Source organism: Polyodon spathula, chromosome 19 (assembly GCF_017654505.1).
Source record: "Polyodon spathula isolate WHYD16114869_AA chromosome 19, ASM1765450v1, whole genome shotgun sequence".
NCBI lineage: Eukaryota > Metazoa > Chordata > Actinopteri > Acipenseriformes > Polyodontidae > Polyodon > Polyodon spathula.
Window position 1 is genome coordinate 1921018 of NC_054552.1, and position 23645 is coordinate 1944662.

At 40.9% G+C, this 23645-nt stretch overlaps 1 protein-coding gene across 3 annotated transcripts; it reads left to right on the plus strand.

Annotated features, from left to right (window-relative positions):
- Positions 1 to 8592: 8592 nt before the first annotated feature.
- On the plus strand, positions 8593 to 23303 carry LOC121294738 (zinc transporter ZIP13-like). Of its 3 annotated transcripts, none has more exons than XM_041218787.1 (11): positions 8593 to 8837; positions 9117 to 9222; positions 10773 to 11119; positions 13371 to 13487; positions 13850 to 13974; positions 18386 to 18538; positions 19433 to 19522; positions 20854 to 20904; positions 21556 to 21688; positions 22168 to 22267; positions 23076 to 23303. In XM_041218787.1, the coding sequence occupies exons 3-11, from the start codon at positions 10813 to 10815 to the stop codon at positions 23149 to 23151; spliced, it is 1152 nt and encodes a 383-aa protein (XP_041074721.1). In that variant the 5' UTR covers positions 8593 to 8837; positions 9117 to 9222; positions 10773 to 10812; the 3' UTR covers positions 23152 to 23303. The 3 variants fall into 3 exon arrangements, with proteins under 3 accessions (XP_041074721.1, XP_041074722.1, XP_041074723.1); XM_041218788.1 differs by having other exon boundaries at positions 8593 to 8764; XM_041218789.1 differs by having other exon boundaries at positions 8593 to 8720.
- The last annotated feature ends 342 nt before the right edge of the window (positions 23304 to 23645 follow it).

The window sequence follows — 23645 nt, forward strand, 5'->3', positions numbered from 1 at the left end:
GCAAAAATCATGACAGTTATAAATCAAACAGGGAAGTCAATATAGTGAACACAAAAACTTCCTTTATTCATGCATTGAAGCTGCTACTTGAGGGGTTTTTTTGTGTTTTGTTCTTTTACTGATAGGAACAGGGCTATAACTTATAGACTTCCCCAAACAAGTAGGTTAGTCATAGACTCCAGCAGAGAAAAGATATTAATTACGTTGACACTAGAAGGCTGGCCTGCGGGGTAGCTGGCTGGGAGGGGAGAGGCCAGGGTGAGGCTGCGATGGCTCAGCCTGCTGCTCCTCCTGCTTCCTTATGCTCTGCACAGTGGCCACATTATTATTATTACTATTATTAATATTTATTATTATTATTATTATTATTATTATTATTATTATTATTATTATTATTATTATTATTTTTTATTATAAAAGTAAAGGGCAGAGGTTTTATTAACCCAACTTCTAAAGATGAGTGAACACAAAGCCACTTTTTCAGGAACAGTGGCTTGAAACCTAGTGCCAGGAGACCAAGTTTAAGGCAACTTTGCTTTATCGAACCCCAAGTCTCCCCTGGTGTGCCATGCGGTGGCCAGAAACCTCGTCTCCTGAAACCAAGTTCCAAGCCACAGTGGCTTTGTGTTCCCTCAGCTTGAGAGACAGGTATCCAGTTTGTTGCTGCTTGGAAACAAGACCTGTGCCATTGCTGATCTCTGTGCCTGGTCTTGATAAACAGCACGGACATGCCAGATATATGACCTTGTCTTAAGACTGCCACAGTTGGTTATTCTGGCATGCTGCAAGTACAGTTCCCTGTTGGGGAGGTGGGTTCGTGTCCGATTTGCTCTTTTCGGAATGACATTCAGACATGTGGGACAGAAACAGGAGTCTGCTTGGGGACAACGGTTTCACTTCTTATTCCCAATTCCTCATTTTCTCAGTTCAAGTAAATGTATTTCTTTCACAGAGAACTGAGCTTGGTCTGAGCCTTCTGAGTAAAAGTGATAAGAAGTCAGTTTGAGTCACTGATGAATTCAGGATGGACTTCAAGATGAAATCCGAAAAAACCTTCTCGCTGCTCCATCCTGTCCAGTCCACTCATTGCAGCTGGGATGATGCATCAGGGCAGGATAGAGAACACGCGCTGAATCTGCAATCCACAGAAAACAACGCAACGGTACACTGCAAACTGCAGTGAAACGACAGTTCGCAAACATCTTTCAATTCCTTTAGTTTTTAGAAACTGCAACGCCAACATGAAGTCAGTTTGTTGTCAGTAAGGGGTATGAACTATATAACTTTATAACTATGAAATGTTTTTTTTTTAAGACATGTTGTTTCTATCAGTTTCACAAACTCTGACCCCCACCTGCCTCCCCCCCAGCCCCTGGTTGCTGACCGTATCAAAGATAGCCGACCACATCACAGGCTATAGCAAGTGCAGCCAGCCTGTGTGTTCAACAGTCAGTAAGTGTCATCTTGCAGGAGGATCTTATCTACCACAGCAAGCTTCCTGTCAGATCAACCCTCAAGAGCCGCAAAGCCACACAGAGCAGAATCATGCACACACACACGCACGCACACATGCACGCACAGACACATGCACACATACATGCACATGCAACATACACACACAAGCACAGACACATCACACGTACACTCACATGCACATGCAAACACGCACACAAACGCACACACGCACACACACATACACGAACACAAACGTGCACACGCAAACACATGCACAAGCATCATAAGAGACACGGTCAAGTGTACACACAGCATTAACTTATACAATACACTGATGCTGTTACAGTAGGTAATGGTTTCTGTCCATCATCTAAATGTTCAGTTTACAACACAGGATATTCTTAAGAAAACAACAAAAATTTTGGGGTAGATTATTATTTATATTTGTATACAGATTAATATTTTGTATCTTGGCCAGCCCAAGATTTACTGATGATCAGACTGAATTAATATGGACCCATAACCACAAAAAAGCTGGGTTTGCCATTGGTAAGATAAAAATGACTTGCAGTATTAGTACAACAAGCATACCATTCCCATGCAATGACCATGCTGGGCCGTGCTGCAAGCCATTTAAAACCAGGGAGGTGTTCAATGGATCAGGCACTAGAGCGGCTCAGCAAGACGGATTAATGTGGGCACTGTGGCTGCTGACAAACACTATTGACAGTGCAGGACATGGTTTCAATCACGTGCCTGGCTTTGTGCTGGGGAGGTGGGAGTGGGGGGAATTTCCAGACTAGGTGGTAGCTAACTGTGGGCTCACAAGGCAGGCCGCAATTCTGTTTTCGCGAAACAGCTTTATCATGTTTTGTCAAATCAGCTGAAGAGATATTATTCATGGAGGATGGCCCGGTGTCACAGAGGATAACCTGTGGAAAGTCAGGGGGCACCTGCTCTTTGCCTAGCTAGGAGTAACAGCCCTCCCCCTGATGATGTCACAGCATGGTCCTGACTGAAGGTGTGTCGGCCATTGCCAACAGTGGCTTGTGACACACAAGCCAGGACTTTATTTTTTTTCTTTTTCTTTTTTTTTATGCTGTAAAAAATTCATTTTCGAGGGAGAAAATGTTACTTCTTGATTTGAAAAAAATACAGGGAGAAAAACTTTGTTTTAAGAAGTAGTCCCCTAACCCAATTTTTAGAAACACGTTGGGCTCTGAGGAACTCAATGGGCCTTATTCACAAAACTTTACGCACTTCAAGGTGTTTCCACAATGCCCATTTGATTCATTTAATACAAGTATGTTCTCATTTTACAAAACAACGATTAATACTGAATAATATAATGTTTTCTGTATTTTAAATCTGGAAAACAGTACATAATAGGGAATGGATATTAAAGAGAAAACATTATACCAAAATTAATTATTTACAGGGTTAGCTTAATGTGTTTATTTTGTAGCATAAGCTTTTTAGATTTTAGATTTTTAATAGTACAAATTTGTGCGTGCGTGCGTGCGTGTGTGTGTATATATATATACATGTTAGACTAGGGTGTTTAATTTGTCATATAATTATTTGTGACATAAGTTATTTTTAGTGCAAACTTTTAAAAAAGATAACAGTGTTTTGAAAAACTAGTAAAAAAAAAAAGAAAAAAGGAAGAACAAAAGAAGTTCACAATATGATGTCTTTTTATATTTCTGATGCTCCAACCCGAAAAAAGTGTAGTTCCACTGGTTCTGTTGAACTTCACTGAGCTCACCTGATACAATTTCATTGCATGAGCATGTTTACAAGATGTATAAACAGCTGGAAGAATACAATATGAAATCCTACTTCTAACTACTAACTACTAACTCCATATATTCCTGTTTGTTCTATGAGCTCAGAAAATAGAGGACTTTCAGTTGTTCCAAAAAAACATCTTACAAATATATTTGCACTGTTGTATTGTAAATCTAGTTTTTCAGAACAGAGCTATAAAATCAGGGAGATAATACCTGAAGATCTAGGATTGTTCACAAGAGGACTGGTGAAATAGTACATGAACTGTTTACTGAAAATCAGAAAAGGGCTGAGCGCATCAAAACTAAGAAGTGCTGTACACGACAAATCAATAGGTTGTGATTAATGTCAAAAATGTACACTAGATTCTAGGAAATGTAAGACTCTGGTGAAGAGATGAAGTGAGTACAGTGGAATACTGAACTGCAGTTCTCTTTAACTGTTAAACACACTGGGACACAAGTTATACTGAAGAGGTCGTGTAATATCTGGATGGCGCTGTTGAAAAAAGAATATCCACAGATTTGAAGATTTGAAGCTGCAATGAGGAATATTTTTTTCTTACATAATTAAATGAAATGCCCAGAGGAGTGTGTTCCTTGTGTTAGGCCTATACAGCACAGACATGCACACGCCAAGCCAATAATAACGACATATTCTGTTGCAAAAGGTAGGAAAGCCAAATCAGCCCAGTTTCACAAAAGTGTGTGCTACTGGAGGCAGATATTTACAATTTTGTGTCCCACCCTTTGTACATACTTCTAGTTATAAACCAACACTAAAGAATGATTAAGAATGCAATTCCATTTCTGTGGATACAAGTCCGTACAAAAAAACACAGCAAGTTCCTCTTTCTATACATATTGCATAAGCTGTGTCAGGATGACTCAAATCACCCTTTTCAGCTTTTCTTGCACATTTATTTTTAACTCTTGCACTGCAGTGAGTTATTTTATTTCCTTACAGCATATGAAACGTTTATATCAATTGGAAGTGTCAAATACCCAGGAATGTGAAATGTGACTCGATCCGAATCTACGTTTACATGCTGCGATGTCACCAACAAAAAAAAATAGAAAGTGTAAAGCTATTCTTAATCCCAGCAGTGACTTGATATTGAAAGTGAGACGCAAGGTAACCACTCGAATGTCACTTCCTCAATTGGATGAGAAGATGGGGTCGAAATGATTGTACCTAAAACTCCATGGAATAAAACTAATGGAAAAGGTTAGATTTTGTTAAACGAAAATTTCGTGTTTTTTTTTGTCACAGCTGTTTCCCTGTTGGATTTGTGAAAACTCCAACCTGGTTTAGGTTACAAGTAACCTGTATGATATCACGTTTCCATCTGCAGCATGAAACCTCATCTCATTTCAATACCAAACTGGAGCTTCAGTCTGCATTTTAAAATCCAATCTGCCATTGGACATTACACAAAAGTCAAATGCACCTGTGTGCATCACGTTTTTGCATGACTGCTGTCTGCAGATGAACTCCCCAGCTTCCAATATTTCCAGTTAAAGACATTGAGTTCTGCCAGCCTACCTTCCCAATTGAAATTGATCCCATCTCCATCTGCTTGCTGACGGGAATGAACTTTCAAATCGATTTTAAGTGGACAGAAAGGAGTATCAAGTTTCAACAGGTAAAAGCTTCAGTTTAGTTTATTACAACCAAACATTTAGCAATTTACTAACCCCTAAATTCAATCAGTGTGTTACTCATTTATTTGTTGCCAGTTGAACAATTTATTTCAGTACATTCTGTCTTGCTTACCAAATCAGGGTTTAGCAATGTTCAGTTCAGTTACACAATTTCTGAATGTCACTTAACTTTTCCTAGCCACTGTTGGCCCCATCCCTTCCTATAAACAGAGGGGTAGATTATAAACATAATCTGACATGTACAAAGAACGCAGTGCACAGTTCACAATGCTGCAACATCTGGTGGATTGTTAAGAGTTCGTGTCAGTTTTGAAAACCACGGATTTATAGGACTAGGTGGACCAGGATGTGAAATAATTTCTAAATCAACCGTAAGATTAATAGCATTGATTGAAAGGTTAACACCACTCATTTTCACACCCATTTTCAAACTATTTCACCAGGATTGCCATGCTAAAGAAAGGGATTTCTCATTTATGTTGTACTCTATAAACCTTGCTTGAAACCATTTTTTAAAAAAATGTTCAGTTATGTTCCCTGACTGCAGCAACTGCCCAGCGCAGCTCAGGAGAAGTGTAGGTCAATGGGGGGCTCCACCAAGCCAACTGCTTGACAGCAGACATCAGAGAGCTACCGCGAGCTAACCTGCTCCCCACTGACTATGGCTTGTTCTGCACACCAAGTGGTCCTGCCTTCACCAGGTGAGCCACACAGGGATCCTCTTGAACCCAGGCTTAATGAAGCAACTGTGCTGGGATCTGAACTCTGGTCGCTCATAAGCACTGCCCCCCACCTGCCCACCCCTTTATTTGTATTCACAAAAAGGAAACTCCCAAACAGCAGTAAGCTAGCACTGCACTCAGCTTCACTCGCTGTTTATGGGTCCACGAAGGGCCACGTGGCTATTACTGTACTGTTGAAGTTACATGAATCGCTGGCTGTGAAATCTGCCATATCAAGTTTATGCAAATCTCTGACTTAGGAAGAAAATGAACCCATCAGCAAGAACGTCTTGCTCCAGTATTCATGAACTTTCATGTTATTCTATCTGCCTTTGAAACCGGTTGCTTTTGGTTCCAAGGCATTTTAATTCTCAGGACATACAAAATGTCTTCTTTTGTAATACATTGAGATTCCTCACATACTGTACATGCACACAAAAATATAACTCTGAGAAGAAATTCTCTAAAATAGATATATATATATATATATATATATATATATATATATATATATATATATATTATATATATATATATATATATGGCGACTATCTATAGAGATAGATAGATAGATAGATAGATAGATAGATATTACTATTTAATTACATTTAATTTACTTACTTTACTAAGTCTAGTCTGAGCATTAATTGGAAATCACCTTCAATCCTTATAAACCCTAAAACATCAATGCAACAATAGTTTAATTGTCAGACCACATAACAAAAGCCAATGCAATATTTAATGCACACACACGCGCGCACGTGCACACACGCAGTTGAGTCTTCCGTAAATCAGCTCGCCGTTTCTTCACTGGCTTCAAATGACTTTGTTCTCCCCCGCTGAAAATATTATTCACTAGCTCCCCCTACCTACCAAATTTTATAAAAGCAGTAATTTAACTGCTCTTCCCTGCATCTAAGTAACATATTATAATATTTATAATATCAAAATGGAGGCATACTCGCTTCAAAAACCAGGCCCCATTATTATTATTAGTTTATTTGTTTTGTTTTATCTCTAAAGGATGTAAAAATCTCTTACTCGATATTACGACAGTAATACATTACATTACCATTATTCCAGAAGAATGATTTTCATGCAACGCATTTGCATGCACAGGTTGGTGCATCAGAGCAGTTTCGACTTAAGAAGCTGTCTTTGCTTGTTTGATTGTTTTTGGCCTTGCTCAGTCTGATAACAAGGTGTATCATGTGGCTGTCCATTCTTCAGAAGCATGGTGTTGTGGTTATGGATAGCAAAGAAGAAGTTAGTTTCTCTTATTTTTTAAAACATCTGCAGTAATTTGGGGCTTTTTGTGTTTTATATCATGTCAGTCTAATTGTCTCCTTTTCAGACAGTCATGCTAAAACTGCATGTTCATTGTTTGAATGTTAAAAGTTGAACTCTCTTATAAATAGCTAAAAAGGTTTGTCCTGGTGGGGCAGATATTTGTCATTGTCCATAGCTCGTGGGGCAATTTAAAATGTTCAGTTACGCTCCCTCACCGCAGCAACTCCCCACAACATCTCAGGAGAACTGACAAACAGTAGGGACCTGTCATCCCAGCACCAAGTCAATAGTCTCTTTCTATCCAGGAGCTTGACAGCAGATGTTGGCAAGCTACCGCCCCCTGGAGGACAAAGACCAGCCATGCCTGGCCAGTAAGGGCTACTATAGCGTGGTGAGGTGGCTCAGTTACCCTGTGATAATACATGTGAAACCTCTAGTTACAGTCACTTAAACTAAACAGTCACCAAGCCAATAAACTCCAGAACTACTAATTGACACAATATTTTGTCTATCAATTAATTCATGTTTTGCTGACCTAAAACAGCTCTCAGGAATGAGTGTCTCACCGTTTGTACGGTGAGACTCCACTGTTATTGCCATGATAACCTGTTGGGGAATTTTGTTGTATTTATCTTTCAATTCAGGCTTGATTGATCATCTGATGTGGCATCTGCAACAGTGACAGGTCCTTGCTGTTTGCGTGATATAGCTCAGCAAGTTTCTTCCATGGTTTCCTGTTTACTAGAAAATCATGCGTTCTTGTAACACTGTGGTTCTGATGTTCTGCAATTTGATATCTTAAGAGATCTCTGCCATGCTGTTATTTTAAGGATCCAGATTAAACAGCGTTCAATGTAAATTCTTCTGTAAAGTTTTTATGCATGTTTTATTATTATTATTATTATTATTATTATTATTATTATTATTATTATTATTATTATTATTATAGTTACAAAAGCCATTTAAATCATGATGTGTGTGCAACAGGGCAGAGGCTGTGCGTGGACTGAGCTTTTAAAGTCATCAGCGACAGGTACTGCTGTACTTTTCTCTATGGAAATCCAAAGCAGTTGTATACAGCAGAAACGTAGTGCCTGCATTAATTAAACCAATCCCAGTCCTGGCAGGCTATTCCACTCCATCTTTAACAAGATAAATTGATATCACAGACTACTTCAGGGTCTAGATTGGGGTTTAACTGGTTCAATGAAACCATTGAGAACAGGGCTGGAATCAAGGGTCACCCTTGAATAAACCTGTACTGTTTATTCAGCAATACACTTGGTAGACAGCACCCCCTAATGTACAGTCATTACATTACACACTGCTTTCAGGGAGATGCCCGTTTGTCTCTCATTGTGCTACATTTTACTGGTGCGATAATAGCACAGTAAATGTGTTTAGCATGTAAAAATATATAGATAGACAGACAAACAGACGGACAGATAGATAGCTAGATAGCTAGATAGATAGATAGATAGATAGATAGATAGATAGATAGAACATCAATAATAATTTCTGCTTCCTTGCTTCAAAGAGCAGAACACGCTTCCCACCAACACAATGCTCAGGACAAAACACCAAAAACGTGTGAAAAGCGGAAGCGTGTGTTCCGTTTAGTGTCCTCGTACGTGTACAGTACAGAATGTGGCCCTGCTCTGCCTATTTAGTTCCGTGGTGGGTGTTTGGTTCTGGGCGTAGAGGAGACGTGGCTGCGGGAGGAGCTGACTAGCCGAGTTGTTTTCAGGCCACTGCACGCTAGTACTGTTGCTGTGTTGCTGAAGAACTGGATGACAGGGTTAGTCTGGAGCTCAAACTACAGGGTCGAAATGATCATCCACGGTTAGTTTTAGTACTGAAATGAGAACGTTTAAAATGTCAGATTATCAAGAATAAAAATGCGAAAAGGCACTACGTGAGTAACTTTTTAATCGTTCTTGTTGTACACGGCAGTACTGTACGGTCCTGTATTGTTAATAAGTTCTGTTAGGTTTAACCTCACTGGCAATATTAATAATAACCCTAACCCTAACGTAAAAGAAGAGTCTTAATCCATCGATGGATTGAATTTTGAATAGTTAAGAAATGCATTTCCAGCCAGTGTCGATTTTCTTTTGCCGTAATGTAATGCAGTAGATTTTCTAGAAAGTTATGCTGGCACTTCTAACTATTCACGTTGGCTGGTTGTCTTCAGACTTTAGTGCAGCTGCACCAAACTAATCGAGATTCCAGATGGGAATGCGAGGTCCTGCAAGTTTAACAGTTGGGGGAAAGGGTGGGAAACTGCCCTGTGCGAATTCGTAAGTATCCCAGCACTTCTACAAATACTTAATAACGCGGCATTGCAATGTTTAACTTTGGTTATACATGTATTAAATACAATGGATTATTCTCACGCCCCTGACTGCAAATATTTGAGTGTATGTGCCAGTCGTAGGAGCATATATGCCGTATAATATTGTGTGTTATTTACAGAGCTGTGTCAAAAACTTCAGCAGGTAGATCGATCAATACGGCTCTAAACTCTGGTCTTTGCAAATACCATTATCAATCTATAATGCCTGGGCTGCCTTTATTGTATGTCTAACTGCATACAGAAAAACACTAGGCATTTTTTGTTGTGCATTATAGTAGTAGCATAGTAGTAAATTTACCTTTTTTTTTAATTATTCTCTGAGGTTATTTAATCTGCTTTGAATTTCATTGGACTGCTGTTGTGGTTTGTGCTTTGTGATGTCACCAACATGTTTCCATGGAATATATGATGCTGAGTCAAAAGTCAATGGCAAGCAGCAATGTGGCATTCAAGGGCAGACTTTTTGGTGCTCATTAAAATGGGTTTTAAACCCCCCTTAGCTACTGAATGGAGCAATTTGTATTTTGAATAAGGAATGTTTCATTACATGAACATACTTGTGACAATAAAACTGTTACAAATATTTGTATTGTTACTTTTATTATGTTATCATCCAATGTCCAACATAAAAAATAAATAGATGTTTTACTGTGAGTTAAACAAGACACAACTGGTCTTATTTCGATACACTGTGGCTCATCAAGCTCATAGTAAAACCTGGAACTGGTATGCGGGAAACTGCTATGCAATAGGAGTCTTACTTCCACCCCTGATTGGTTGACGTAACTGTTTCTAGAGATAGAATTGTGTTGTGTGACATGCATTTAGAAACCGGCTAAATTAATATCTGTTAAAATATTTAATTCGTTACAAAAGGTTACCAAAAAATAGTGAATTGCTATAAAAAGATTTTTACATATTCCTACAGATCTGTACTTGGGGCTACACAAAGTATCACTGGCTGTCACACTTGGTAATGGTCTTGCTTGAATGCAGTTTGTTTAAAGTTAAATAAGGTTTGGCATTTGGAGGGGGGGGGGGGGGGAATGCAGAGAGGTTCAAGTCTGGTCTTGCGGCTCTACACGCTCTCAAATCTAAAACCAAAAACAATAGGAACACTCCTAAAAATAAAAGTATTGGCAACATTGTGACAGAAGTGGCTCAAGTCAGGGGGGTCCAAATTTGGCACTCCCACTCTTTGTTCCAACCCTGTTTAGAATTGTTTGGTAATGATGTCATTTGAGCTGTTTTTAAACCTGGAGTGGAATGGACCTCCAGAACAGTGATGGGACACCTCTGGTAAAAGAAATGGATAACCGGCAAATCTGTGAAGGAAATTCTAAGCAATCTTCATTTTTACATTTTGGAATACGTGGTTAGATAGAACTGTCAAGACGAAACAGGACCTTGAAGAATAAACACATGTTCCCGAACAACTGCTGAAGTTGAACAAGGGCTTACGCACTGCCCACTCCTCTGTGTTTTGTTCCCAAGTGCTCAGGCCCAGGCTGGAGTGTGTTAGGACTGGATCAGAATGAAAGGACCGAGACTGGCGTTGTGTTTAAACCTGAGCGTGGCTGCCTTGCTGCTTCCTTTGACTTGGAGCCACAGATCCAGTGCTAAGAAGATGCCCCAGGCCGCGGTGGTGCAGGCTGCGGCCGGCACTCGCTGGTGGTGCGCCGAGGAGCTGCTGAGTTTCGGGGCGCTGTCGGAGCTCTTTGTAGGGGAGAGAGTTGACGCCTGGGTCTGCTCTCTCATCGGCTCGGTGATGGTCGGCCTTAGTGGCATCTTTCCCCTCCTGGTCATCCCCATCGAGGCTGGGGCCGTCCTGAAAACCGAAGGTGGGTGATTGTTTCTGGCAATGTCCAAGTTTGAGCCAGAAATTCTGTAAATGACTTTCCCTTTAAGGTCCCTTTGTGCAGTTACAGCCTTCAGCCGCCAGGTGGCATATTTTTAATACAAGGTTCCTATTTAATAGATAGTGGGCCTGTTTGCTGAATTAGTGTATTAGAAATAAAGAAGTTAACACACAGATCTTTAAATAGCATAGTTGTGTCCCTGAAATGGTCACATCTAAAATGGTAACCAAAATGATTCAAGCAGCTTTGACTGATAAACCCTACATTCATTCCAGATGATTAATAACCTGCTGTTATACATCAGTGAGTCAGTATTAAGCGGGCAGAAATCATTTCTTACAGTATTACGTGGACTAATGGATCTCCCTCCATTTTAATTAGTAGGAAAGAAACAATGTTCTCTTTAAGGCTTGTGCTGTTTCCTGCCTGTGATTCAGAAACTGATGTTTATTTTACTCTAAAGGGCTGCTCCTGGGCTACCCTGAGATAGTCTAGCTGAAGCATCTGGAGAGGCCAGAAGCATATTAGCCTGACCCGCACTTGTTCTGTCCATGCTATCCCTGCAGTTTACTAATGGCAGTATGTAGCCTATTCATATATCTTGTAAATGCGTTAGCTCCTATATCTAAATCTGTATTCATTGCAGATAGTGTTAATATATACAAATGCATGGACTCTGCTAACAGCCAAACTCTGCGGATTGATGCTTCTTGGACGCCTCTAGCATTAGACTTTCTGTGAACCCTTGGTGCCAGGATTCTTGTGATGCATCACTGCTCCCAGACCTCTGGAACTCAGGAGATTAAGCCTCCAAGCTTATTTGTTTGTCGAGGCGTTCCTTTGTCAAAGTCGAGAAAAATCTGGCAGCTCTACTGTGCTTCCCACAGCTGGCTGGAGCACACTTTTTCCAAGTGTCCAGAAGCCTGGACGTGATAAATTAAAGACTAAACAAAGTGTCTTTTTTTGTTCTGCTTTCTGCTGTGGTTTGTACAACAAACCAACTCTCCCTCGCCTCTCTGACATACAAGGACTGCATTTCATAGCAAACGCCACTTAGTGTTTAGTGTCAGACCTGGGTCAGTTATAATTACCATGGCAGTCTCAATTACAGCTGCAGTGTTTGCTTACAATATTACAATGATGACTCTTTCTATTGCAATGTTAAGGAGGTTTAAAATTGGCTAGTTTATTATATATACACACACTGGCAGAGTAGCTGTGGCTGGAATGGGTTAGGAAACAGTCCAGTCCTGTTGAGACCTGTTTATCTCCTCCTCACAGGCTTGGTAATATATGGGAAACTCTGGAGATGAGGCATGGAAACAAACACCGGCAGATTGGAGTAACAACCCAGCCACTAGATAGCTGTCCTCTTGCATTCAAGTCATTTGTTTTCATTCTTGATCATTAGCTCAGTGTCAGCTATGTCATCTGCTTTCCACTGATATAAAGGCTTTTCCTCTCCTTGCGCAAGTCAGTGGCGATGCTTGGCAGCCCTAGCCAGCCCCTGGCAACCTCAGCTAGTGTGCTTGTCAGGGTTGGTGTGCTCCAGATTGTTTCCTTGCAAAAGCAGAGCTATGTTCTTTTTAGTGAGGTACAAGAAAAGCAAAAGTCCTTTTTTCTTTTTTAAACTCATTTAACCTCGAGTTCCTGTTGAAATCCAAAATGTTTTTTTTTACTGTACAGGGTTTGTAGGACAGAAGTCGGTCAAACACTCTAACAATGCACACTGGTAGTGTTCCCTGATAATGTGGCTCTTTATGCAGTGGAACAAGATGTATGGTCAGGTCTCCCGGTAGCACCATAATGCCATTCCACTAAAATGGGGAGCACTGTCTGGTGCAGAGGTGGCCAAAGTTAGCCCTTCCACTCCTGGTCTTTGTTCCAGCCCTGTTCTAAATGGTTTAATTAAACCAATCAAACCTGCATCCAGAATCTGTAGTTAGTTATGTCATTTTACCTGTTAAAACTGGAGTGGCATGCCCTTCCAGGATCGTGATTGGACACCCCTGCTCTATTTTCATGCAATGAGATGCACTGTCGATCCTTATCTTTGCAAGAGAGATGTTGAGAGCGCAGCAACTGCTTTGCAAACCAATTAGAAAACCGATCCCAATCCCTGTCCGGCAGCGATGCCTCTAGGTGTTGAGACAGCTCTGGTTCAGTCGAGACAGAGGAGCAGGGCTCCTGGCTCCTGTTGAAGTCGTCGTTTGCTGTTTTGTTTCCCGTGCAGGGGGTTCCCAAAAGCTGAAGCAGCTGCTGAGTTTTGCGATCGGTGGCCTGCTGGGTGACGTCTTCCTGCATCTTCTGCCAGAGGCCTGGGCTTACTCCTGCAGCAGCAGTGGCACAGGTAACCAGTGCTGGTTATGTTCTGATTGCCTGTGGGCCTGGGAGTGCATGGGGTTCAGGTTTAGAATTGGGGAGTTACAACACAGAGCTTAAGAGTCCATGCGTTAAACAGAACAAATTGACAAATACAGAAATGGGCATTGCAGGTTCAATTCCAGCTCCCTTTTTGCAGTATTCCAAAATTACTTCCTTGCTTTGTTAAAATGTATCATCGACATCAATAAACAACTTACCAGGCAGGATGTTGTGGACTCTTTAGTAGTTACCAGAAACAGTCTATTTCTTACCTGATTTAGTATATATTTTTTTAATGTTAAAATCTTAAATCTTCATGTATGTATGCATGTGTTTGTTGCCATGCAGTTGGGAGCCACAGCCACCAGCAGCACAAGTCCATGGGTCTCTGGGTGATAGCAGGGCTGCTGACTTTCCTCGTCCTGGAGAAAATGTTCCCTGACAGAGAGAGGGAGGAAGAGGATGAATCACCTGTGAGTTTTTTTATTTTTTATATACTGTGTGAAATATATTAAGAGATTCAGCAGCATGCATACACAGGCACTCGTGGACACTGAATATTGAGCTCCAGGTCTGTATTAGTGCCAGGTGGATACTAGGGCAGGTGTGAGGGTTCGACATCCTTTCCCAGCATAAACGGTAATGTCAGATACATTCCAGATTGCAACACATGCATGAGAGAATAATAAATCCCAACTGAGCTGACTCATGTTTCTTTGTAACAAAGGATATGGATCACATGTATAAAGCATGAATGAACACGTCTCTCAGCCCCCCTGTTCATGCATGCCTTGTACATGTGATCAACATCATGTGTTACAGAAAACATGGAGTGAATACAGATAATTGAATCCACTTGGCAGGGCTGATTTCAGAATGAATGACTTCAGAACTCAAGTGAGTATGATATTCAGGTGTTCTTCCTGTGGTACTCAGCCGGAATTCGGTAGGAATTTGCAGCCCTTATTTTGGTGCTTTCTTCTACAGGAAGTGTTTGGTTGCAGTAAAAGGGCATGGGGGGTTGAAGCACTTAATAACCGTGGCAGCGTTTCCTTCGTTGAAAGCTGAAAGGGTCTTCTGGCAGCTTGTATCCTGATTGGTCACAGATGACAGCATGATTGTATATTTTTGATGGAACACAACATTGTGCGAAGTTAGTTTAACTGTATGTATCCCATAATACTTTGCCCGTACTTTTCAACACTATCGGGACTGCAGAGTTCATAACCTTGTTATATTAGTCTACTGGCATTCTCAATATCTGGTCGTTTTAAAGCATGTGGTTGTGGTTGTTGCAGTCCAAAACTCAGGTGTGCAGTTTTGAAAGAAACACATAGTACAACAAGTATTTTTAATTGTGTTTTCAAAACCTGATATCTGGTCCTGCACTGCGTTTAAGAACTCCATATACCATTTAAGGTGGTACTGTATCACCGAAGTCATTTTTCTTTCAAAATTAATGCAGTGTAAATAAACATACTGTAACATACAGTAGACAAGCTGTTCACGTTGCGGAATTTAGAAGTCTGCAGAAAAGAGAACATTAGGATTTGAGATTGATTTGCTATTTGTATTTGTTTTGACAGTTATAGAGGTCTGCTGTGCGCAGGAGCATGTGCACTCGCACAGCTTTTATGTCACATCTATATTGGATGCTGCCTCCATGGCACTTCAAGTACTTTGCTGTTCAGCTTTAATCTGCTTTATCTGAAGGGACTAAGGTTTAAAAAGGGTGGCATGAGTGCAGTCACAGTCGGGCATGTGGACTAATATACTGGGACAGCAACATTTTAAAGAACCAGTCTTACACTTCCTGTCCTATACACTATAAAAACATATACAGTGCTGGTGCATGTATAGCGATTCGAGAATGGGGCACATGGAGATAAGAGTGCTCGGTATTCGTGTGGTGGGATTTCATTTGTATCCGTGTTGTATCTTCATAGCAGTAAGTCACAAGCTGACTCTTCTCTGACCCTCCATTAAGCCTGCCTAGAAATTGCTCCTTATTCACAGCCCCCAATAATGTCATGACCCATGGATGTTAAAATGCAGTTAATCCTCTTTCTGCAACGCCCCAGTACTGGGGATGCTGTTGTATTATTGCATCCGGAAATCAAATCGATGGTAAGCTGTGTAGAGAATAATACCTGTGTGTTACTTTTTTTTTTTTTCTTTCCCCATAATATATGCGTGACATAGTTGTTATTGCTTCACGGTAGATCCAAGCACAAGAACAATGGCCACAGACTCCGAGACCTTCCACACATTTTTCAGAACAATCGTATGGAATAACTCCAGTCCTAATGCAGTTTTCTTGTAATTTATGATATAGTATTGCAAAAAATAAGGCAGCTATTCTGACAGTGCAAGTGGTAAGAAATAAATAGTTAAATCAGTCCGTTATATTTTAGATACACAGTTTTGTGTTCAGCTAAAAGCCTCCTGGCTCTGATGAAATCAGCTTTTACGGCACAAGGAAGAAAGTAATTTGTAAGTAATTAAAGTAATTTGTGTTTGTTCTCGTTTCTGACTGACAGAGAGTGGCAGCTGTGCACACTGGAACACTCAGCAAGTCTCTGACAGCATATAATTTGCAACTGTTAATAAAGATTCACAGCTACATGTTATTTCTAACTTTTTTTCCAAGGTCTTATTGTTAATGAGATTGCCCAGGTTGTGTCAGTTTCAGAAGCAGCGATGTGTGTAAACACATCTGCTAAGAAATGTTTAGTATTGTGACAGCTGTTCTATGGGTGTGTGTTTTGTGAAGAAGAATCCAAAACCCTTAATCGTCTGTAAGCTGAACCCTAAAGTGTGGCCTGTCGTGCTGAGTTGCTTACAATTGCATTCATTTTCCTGGGAACCTGGGTAGATGTAAGAGGAGACAGCAAAGCTAAGTGAGCCAGCGGCAGGAACAGATTTAACAAACCATTGGTCAGTGGCGGGAGAGCTTGAGATCAGTGTTTGATATCATCCAAGTATCCTCCTTATTAACAGTGCTGCAGGGTACACAAACCGAGAGAGTCAAGTTTGGTAATTTGTATTAAAACAACCAGGTGCACGAGCAAAGCGACTTTTTAACCTGTTCAATACACCGATGAATCCACTTGCCAAAACTTTGTCTACTTGAGTTTCTTGTAAGTTTAACCCATGTGAGGTTCACTGCACTGTTGAAAGGGCAGTACAAGAACGGGGAGGACATTTGTAATGTACAAGTCATGCATCCATATGTACAATATCCAGGAAAAGATTAAAAAAAAAAAAAAAAGTTGAATTGCACTCATGCAATAGACTAGCAGCCTTTTGTCAGTTTGCCGGTACATGTGTGATTATTTAATTTGATATTCCTGCGAAACAATGAAGCAGGATAACAAACTGCATCAGTCAGCTGCAGCTGTCGTTAGCACTCTGCTGTTCTCCTCTTCCTTGTGCTCTTCGTTCTCGTCGCTTGTAAAATGTGGGAACAACGTTTTTCTTCATTAAGATTTATTCCTAACATGCCATCTGTTATGTTGAGTGGTGCTGTTATTTAGATCAATTGAAAAGACCTCTTAAATATAATAGGTAGTTCATTCCTATACAGTATTTAAAGCATCAGTAGATACCGCACACTACTTGACAGTAAACTCCATTAGTATTCTATAGTGTGGAACGCATGCACAGCATTAATGTAACATTAGATTAAGATTATGAAAAAAGCAGCATTTGTTTTATACATTCAGCATGGGAAGGGGGCTACTTAAAGATGCTATGAAGGATCATCTCAGAGGCAGCAAACACGGGGAGGCACCTGAAACAAGTGGACATGTGAAAAGGTAATATCTGGTCCTGAGAGGTTTTTGCTGCAGCCCTGGTAACGAGAAAACGGCACAGTCTCGGCACTTGTCCCAGAGGTGATTACTCGGTGTTTGTGAACGATATCATCCATAAATGGTATTCCAGGGTTGCTGTGTTTTAATTTGTTGCTCTCCTTCCTGCCTTGTGTGTCTAAATCAGAGGGAAGCGAAGTTGTCAGCAGCCTGATAACAAGCCTAGTTGCTGTGTTATCTCCCAGCGCACCCCGTCCTTGGCGCCTCATCACTCTTTATCTCATCAGGATATTGGTAAAGCTTGCCCAGATACATGAACAACCTGCAGAACGCTGAAATACCCCTCGCCCACAGGGCTTTTTGGGGCAGCATCCACAGACCTCAATAGCCAACCCAGGAGATAAGTCAAACCATAGAGCTAATCAGGCCCATTAAGAAGTCTGTAAGTGATCGTTAAAATCAGTTCAGTGAAACGGAGCCGGTGTAATCATTCGTAAATTGGAGGAATGACTGTATGACTGCCAGCCCTCCTGTTGCTGATTCACTTTGCCGTGGTGATGTTCATTCTGCCATGAGGTGTGGCGTTCTTCGATTAGCCTCTGAGACTTATCAAACCCGCATTACTGAAAAGGTCATTTTGGTAACCGCCTGCTTTCATTGGGTTAATCCTTTGCTGTCTCATCATGTTCTTGCTGCAGCGTGGAATTGATTGAAATGGGTTGATTTTGAGGCTGGGCTGTTAAGCAATGCAAATACAATGAGAATAATAATGCTTTACAGGCATACAGACATATATACAAACAAACATACTGCATACACATACGTGCATACTGTACATGCATACAGTATATACATACATCTGTGTACATGCAGACTGCATATGTACCTTCATGCGTGCTTACAGTGCAAGTATACATAATGTACATTCATAAGCTTACATACCGGGACATACATGATTTACATTTTGTGTGTGTGTTCACATTTTTCATGGGGTGCATCACACCAGCTTGATATGTTGCATTTGCTCCAACTCCAGTTATGCCTGTTTTTTTTTTTTTTAATTTTCCTACAGAGCTGCACAGAAGCTGATGCCAGATTTCACAATGGAGCCTGTGCTGGACAGATAATCACTCTGAAAGATAAGACCAGACACTCCAATGGTTACTGCAATAACTCTGCAAAGAAGCCCAAGACAATGTTACACCAGACTACAGAGAACATAAAGGTTTGAGGAAATGTTCACAATTGGTTCTACTTTCTTGCCAGCAAAAGAGCAGCTGAAGAAATGTTGGGATTTATGTTTATGTATGCGTAAGTGAGTTTTTTTAAAGTACCTGTTACAGGAGTACAGTAACAGTGTAAGGAATGCTTTTTGCCTTTGAGGGCATTAGTGTCTTAAAACAGGTCACTGCTTAATTTGAAGCACGTATCCTCAGACCAAGCTGTATCTAAAAACATTGCTGCCGTTGATCCAAATGCCTGATGCATATTTATCAGACATCTTTCTCAGACTTTTCTTATTCCTCAGTTACTGTGGATTTATAAAAACAGAATCTCTTATCAATGCATCAGTTACTGTTCTGAAACAAAATCTGGGAGGGGGTTAATCTACTCTCTCATAAAACTGATGGCTAATTTACTGCTAACAGTAATTTATATCCCTAATTTACCTGTTAGTTACCAGACAACATTTGTCAGCTTGAATTGATTAAGATTATGGATCAGGAATTGTATACCTGCTGAAGCCTCTGAGTTACTTTTACTAAGACTTGAGTTCTGTGTCTTGGTTGATTTTAAAGTTTATAGTTTACAGTGCACTATGCACACCAAACTGCCGGGGTTCCAGCAGTTAAATTCGTTAATGTATCAATGTGTTCAGTCTAGTTCACAGATTCAGATTTTGTTACCATAAATGCAGCCAGAGATTGCTGCTAAATAAGGGGCTAGAGGTGGGGGTTAATGCACAGTGTAATTCACCACCGGCTCCTAAGAGCTGAAACTCCTGTGATGTTATTCAGACAAACTGCTGTTAACCGCTCAAGACACAAATGTTAATTTTTTTTTTGACTGCTTGTTCATTTTATTTTTTTTTCCATTCCGATTTGTGCTGCTTTAACAGACGAGCGGTTATTTAAACCTCCTGGCCAACTGCATTGATAACTTCACACACGGACTGGCTGTGGGAGGCAGCTTTCTTGTCAGTAGAAAGGTAGGTGTGTGTGTGTGTGTGTGTCTGTAAGTCTCTGTGTGTTTGACTATTTTTAGGCGCACACTGATTTACTCTAAATGGTCATTGCCCCATTATTTTCAGAAAGGAAAAAATACACCCAATTAAGTTACCAAATCAGGAACTCGTTTTCACTTTTCGAATTATAATTGGTGATTTTCTTTTTTTTGCTTGTTTTTTTCCTGTCCTTTCCACAAACTGGACTATCATCCAGGTCATTATGTTGAGTGCAGATATGGCTAAACCATAGAAGAATATAGTTGAATATGAGTATGTTGGCTTTTGGCTTTTGGCTTCTGGAAATGCCTGCGCCTGCGCCTGTTGCCTATGGAAGCCTCTTCTCCACATGCATGGTGCAGATGGGTGTGTGTGTTTTCCCTGGAGAAGCCCACAGAGATCAATCCTCTCATTTCCGGAGACTTTCCATGCTGGAAGCAGCTATCCAGTGCATCGCTCATCCACATTGCTTCGTCATCAATAAACTGCATTGCAGTGATAATTTCAGAGGAGCTTAACAGCAGGGCTAATCTGGTCATTTAGCAGGCACTATTATCCAAGCCTTACAGAGACTAGGGGGTGAACGATGCAGTGTACAATAATAATGCAATTATAAAGTAATTCCAGCTTGTAGCGTATGCTAGTGGGCCGTGTTCACAAAACTCTAATGATGTGTTTTAAGAAAAGCTTTGTCAAGAATGTAAACCCAAGAGAATTTTATTTTTAAAAAGAAACAGTCCTAAAAATACATACTATAAAGCAATGCTTCAAATTGTATGTATAGGCCTCAGAGATGCCAGCACTTTCTAGCACAATATTCACTGCTCTTTCATATGCTCTCTTTGTGTGTGTTGGCTCAGCTCCACTTGTTTGCACTATTTGCAATGAATTCCTGCATTTATTTTTTTGTTTTTTTTATTTCATTTAAGCAGACTAGGCCTTCAAACCCATGGTTTCTACCTACAGTGCAAAGCAATATAATCATTTCTGTACCTCCAGCAAATCTTGTGCATACGGTCCATGAAATTGCTTTTTGTCTGTGCTGTTAGAGATGTAGGGGTAGCAGTCCAGGCTCTGTCAAGCTGCAGTAATGGACGGTGTTCATGGCAGACATGGCTGGTAAACCTGTTTGAGTTGTTTTTAAACCCATTGCCTCTTCACACGGGGAAGTATTGAGAGAGGGCCCTTCTGCCTTTATTACTGTTAAGTACACAGACCTTCACAATGAACAGTTATATCGGTGGTTCCCTTGGTTACCTTCCATTACCCTGGTGAACTCTCACTGATTAGTAACCCCGTCATTGCTGTCTCGACAGGTCGGCTTTTTAACAACGCTGGCTATTCTTCTTCATGAAATACCTCACGAGGTGAGTAAATGCCGCTTTTATTGTAGCTTTCCTGTTTAAATGTTCCTGCAGCGCATTGACTTGGGTGGAACAAGTTAAGGTTTTTTTGTTTTTTTTTCTGTAAACATACTTAATTGGAGAGAGTGAACTTTACTCGCTTCTACATGAAATGTTAAGTTCTCTTTTTGTGTGGGTGCAGGAATGTGGGTGGGTTGATTCAGGATACTGCAGATTTGCTTTAGTTAAACATCTCCTCTTAAGCAGTGTCTCCCCATGCACAGTCACTCCGCAAGAAAAGGAAAACCTTTTACCGTTGGAAGCTATAGGAAGAATGAGTTGGGGCTGTCTGCAGTGTGGGAAGCATTCATTTTCAAGCATACATCATGCACCATGAAAGCAGTCTGTACTGGGATGGAATAAGACTCTTATTGCTCAGCAGTTTCACCCATGTGCAACCTGTAGTACTTTTTTTTTTTTCCTGCAATCAGAGATTTAAAACTCGCCGTTCGTATCCTTCACGTTGGACCCTCATTTCGTTCGCTTTCAAGTCAACCCCGGCAGCAGATTGGAAAGAGGCTTAAAAGCCCATATCGGCTATGCAAGGTATCCTGTCCAGTGTTTTCAATATAGAGAAGTCATTGCTTAACATACCACAAACCCTCTGAATTGCAGGTGGGGGACTTTGCCATCCTGCTGAGAGCCGGGTTCGACCGGTGGAGCGCTGCCAAGATGCAGCTCTCCACAGCATTTGGGGGGGTGCTGGGAGCTGGCTTCGCATTGTATGCACAGTCCCCTAAAGGAGCAGGTAGGGTACCGGGCTGTCAAGGAGGGACCTTCTGGGTGTGTCTTTTTATTCAGTGTAGCAATATGAGAAAAAAAAGTTTGGACTTTAAGATGTTACAAAAGCAATTATTTGACAGACGTTTTAGCTAGAAGACAATATCTAATCCTAGTAGAATTTGACTATTTAAATGCTGCTGTATATCTTGCTATTGAGTGTTTTACAGATTCGGAGATAGTTGCGGGGGCAATCGTTCTGTTTTCAAAGCAAGCTGTTTCTGATTGAGATGCAAAAAGGGTTTGATTCCACCGTTTCATTCTTGTCTGTCAAAATAATAATAATAATATCGTGCACGTGATGTCATACAGTAGGGAAAGATAAAAAATATTTATTTTTTATATATATATATCTATAGTATATATATCTATCTAGATATATGATATTATATATATATATATATATATATATATATAACTTTTTTTTTTTTCTTTTTAACCACATAGAAGGCACAACCTCCTGGATCTTGCCATTCACTTCTGGAGGATTCCTGTATATAGCTCTGGTCAATGTAGTGCCTGATCTTCTTGACGAGACCAATCTTAGGTAAGTGGATGCTTTTGCTTGCGAGGTTACGTTGCAGGGTCTCGTTTGGTGCTGTACTCTTAGAAAAGTTTCCATAGTAAAAACATAGCAAAGTGTATCAAACCCTCCCTCCTTCCCTTTGCAAGTAGCAGATGTTTACAGCTGCTGTACAGCACTAGGTTGTCAGAACCCATCATTACAGGCTGCTTGGTAGAGCTGTCAGGAACAGTAACTGCAGACTGGATCCCAGGCTTTCTAAATGCCAGTGTTCGTTCCAGCGGGGCGGAACTCTTACAGCAGGGAATAGCTAAGAGTCCATACAGTAGGCTTGCTAATCAAAACTAGCTGGGACCAGTCCCTGTTCAAAGTCCTTGTCTCATGTTTGTTGTATGTTTCTGATACTTGTTTTACATGGTTACAGTTTTGATATAGGACATTAGCTCACAATTTTGGGGTTAGGATTAGATTAAAGTACATTTTGTTTGCTTGTTTTGTTTCCTCTTCTCTCACCAGTAAAGGCTCTTTTGTTCAGAAGCAACTTTTTTGCAGTTATTGTCTTTCTCCACAGACTTGTGTAACACAGACTGGATCAGCAGAGTGTCTCTGATGGTTTAAAGGCCAGTGCCATCTAGTGACTCGAGTTTTCTTTGGTATTGCTGTCCATGCACAGCACCTGTGCAAAATGCCCAGTACCTTACATGGTGTTGTCTCTGGCAGCTTTACAGATCCTTTGGGATCTGTCCTGCACAGGACTAACTTGAAACACAAGGAGCCCGAGAGCTCAACACAGATTTACCACTCTTCTGCTTTTCTTTGTTTTTCTCTGCAGGCAGTCTGTCCTGCAAGTGCTGCTCATGTGCAGCGGTATTGCAGTCATGGTCATAATGTCGGCAATAATTGAGTAAACTCTTCGGGAGCAGGGCCATGTGACAATCGGCTAGCTGGAAGAAGGACAAAAACAATCGCCCAACAGACTGCTCAGGACCCTTCGGAAACAGCCGCCCGACAGACTGCTCAGGACCCTTCGGAAACAGCCGCCCGACAGACTGCTCAGGACCCTTCGGAAACAGCCGCCCGACAGACTGACAGGACCCTTCGGAAACAGCCGCCCGACAGACTGCTCAGGACCCTTCGGAAACAGCCGCCCGACAGACTGCTCAGGACCCTTCGGAAACAGCCGCCCGACAGACTGCTCAGGACCCTTCGGAAACAGCCGCCCGACAGACTGCTCAGGACCCTTCGGAAACAGCCGCCCGACAGACTGCTCAGGACCATTCTACTCCGGAACTTGAATTTCAAGTACCTTGCTCAGCGTTTTCTTTAAGGCTTTATTAAATCTAATGGAAGATCGTAATCAAACACTAAACTGAAGTGGACTGACAATCTCTTCTGTTATTTT